The 2,372-nt window shown below is 31.5% G+C and overlaps 1 protein-coding gene across 2 annotated transcripts; it reads left to right on the forward strand.

The window, feature by feature from the left end:
• The first annotated feature begins 418 nt into the window (after positions 1–418).
• Positions 419–1,875, forward strand: LOC107935722 (ervatamin-B). Of its 2 annotated transcripts, none has more exons than XM_016868340.2 (2): positions 419–899; positions 1,111–1,875. In XM_016868340.2, the coding sequence occupies exons 1-2, from the start codon at positions 476–478 to the stop codon at positions 1,695–1,697; spliced, it is 1,011 nt and encodes a 336-aa protein (XP_016723829.1). In that variant the 5' UTR covers positions 419–475; the 3' UTR covers positions 1,698–1,875. The 2 variants fall into 2 exon arrangements, with proteins under 2 accessions (XP_016723829.1, XP_016723830.1); XM_016868341.2 differs by having other exon boundaries at positions 419–890.
• The last annotated feature ends 497 nt before the right edge of the window (positions 1,876–2,372 follow it).

Consider the following 2,372-nt stretch of genomic DNA (forward strand, 5'->3'; position numbering starts at 1 on the left):
ACAACAGAGGTTCAATGTAATAGAGCAAGTAAAGGAGAAGCTAAGCTGCTTTATGATATGGGAATACTACAGTGCTCCTATTTCTTCCAATGGTGAAAACATGGATGATATATAATTGGAATTCTTGTACTGGTTCCGGAAGAAAACCAAAAAAAATAAACTTGATTCGATTAGAAAGATTACAAATTTCTCTTTCATATTATAAAAGAACCAAAAAAAAAATGTGAGCAGAGTTTTTATTTGTCAAATTTGGATTTTGCTAAAAAAAATACTTTTCTTTTTTTAAAAAAAATAGACTTGATTGGCATTTTAGTTGAATTTTCATAAGATGACTTAATTAAAAAATATTTATTTCAATAATTTTTTGTAGTATAAATATACGTTCATTGAGTGCTAGTTCTTCACAACTTAGCAATTAGCAAAGAAAAAAAACCCTTAAATTAGTGTAGAATCTCTGCTTGTATTGCAAAAAAAAATGACGAGTTTAATCCATGTGTTTTTGTTTTTAATTCTTGGGACATTGGTATCTCTTGCCATGTCTCGAACAATTCTTGAAAGCACCATTGTTGACAAACATGAGCAATGGATGGTTGATTTCAGTCGAAAATATGAGAGCAAATTAGAGAAGGAGAAGCGTCTTAATATATTCAAAGACAACTTGGAATATATTGAGAGCTTCAACAATGGCGGAAATAGGAGCTTTAAGCTAGGTCTTAATGAATTTTCAGACATGACACAGGATGAATTCATTTCAACTCACACTGGTTACAAGATGCAGAACAATCCCACATTGTTCGAATCAACATCGTTTATGTATGAAAACTACTCAAGCGCTCCGAAAAACTTCGATTGGAGGGACCAAAATGCCGTTACTCATATTAAGAATCAAGGTGGATGTCGTAAGTATCGATAATATATATAAACCCTTAAACTCTAGATTAAATTGGTGTTACAAAAATAATTTAATAATTTCATAACTGAGTTGGCTTTCTGTTGATCCGTAACATTAATATTAATTAAAATTTTAAAATAATTATATATATTGCTTCGGTAAGCTTTTATTTATTCACTAATACTTGGAAAAGGGTTATTTGTTGGTTTACTTTGCAGGATGTTGTTGGGCATTTTCAGCAGCGGCAGCCGTTGAAGGGTTAATCAAAATCAAAACTGGTAAATTAATCTCATTATCTGAGCAACAACTGTTGGATTGCAGCAGAAATGGAGGAAACCAAGGTTGCAATGGGGGATGGATGATGAATGCTTTCGACTACATTAGCCAAAACCAAGGAATAGCCTCTGAAGAAAGCTACCCATATAAACAAATACAAGAAACTTGCGACACACAGATAAACGAAGTTGCCACCATCAGTGGCTATCAAATGGTGCCTAAAAACGACGAAGAAGCATTGCTTAAGGCCGTTACGAATCAACCGGTCTCGGTTGCACTTGAAGGCCATGGACGAGACTTTCAGTTTTACAATGGTGGAGTGTTTACAGGAGATTGTGGAAATTCTCTCACCCATGCAGTCACCATTGTTGGATATGGGACAAGTGAAGAAGGTTTAAACTATTGGCTGATCAAGAATTCATGGGGACAAAGTTGGGGCGAAAATGGGTATATGAAGATTCAAAGGAATGTGGAAACGCAAGGTGGCTTATGTGGTATCGCCATGAAAGGGTCGTATCCAATTGCATAAGTTCCTATTACTACAATTAGTTGGCCGTGTCAAATGGTCTAAGATATATGTTGTACTTGTGTTTTTCTTCCTTCCATTTGGTGTTGATGTTTGTGGTTTGTTTGGAACTATGAGTCTTGCACTCTTGCCAAGCTTTTATCTATATAATGAATAAATGATTACTTATTAAAAAAAAAAAAAAGCTTCCAAAAAGTTTGATAGTTATGTATAGAAACAACTATTTGGCAATTCTATTTCTTTTATTAAAAAAATATTTTAAAATTTTAAATTAAATGGTGATTTGAATTTGATGAGTATAATTTTTAAATAAAAATAATTCATTATTCATGTTTGTCAACAATAATTAAGATAAATTACATAATTAATCACTCAATTATTAGCGTGTTTTTGTATGAAACTCACATTCATTTACAAATATCATATCAACTTCAATCTTTTTTACTATGAATATATCCACAACTCGTTCAAATCTGTCACATATTATTTCAATCCAATATTTGCCAACATTTGGAGCTAGAATCTCAACGTACATAGAGAGATATCGCTATTAAAACTTCATTTTTAATTTTCATATATTTTTTTTAATTTCTATTAACACAATCCAAAATTTAATAGCAAAACTTTCATTTCATATTCATTAAAAATATTTGAATAAAATATCATCATAAAATGCGA

The sequence above is a fragment of the Gossypium hirsutum genome, chromosome A04 (genome assembly GCF_007990345.1).
Source record: "Gossypium hirsutum isolate 1008001.06 chromosome A04, Gossypium_hirsutum_v2.1, whole genome shotgun sequence".
NCBI lineage: Eukaryota > Viridiplantae > Streptophyta > Magnoliopsida > Malvales > Malvaceae > Gossypium > Gossypium hirsutum.

Excerpts from the sequence above, each read along its gene's own strand:
- LOC107935722 (XM_016868340.2), top strand. The coding sequence starts at position 476 with ATGACGAGTTTAATCCATGTGTTTTTGTTTTTAATTCTTGGGACATTG. Across the intron at positions 900-1,110 it reads TAAGAATCAAGGTGGATGTC|GATGTTGTTGGGCATTTTCA; the intron begins GTAAGTATCGAT and ends TTTACTTTGCAG.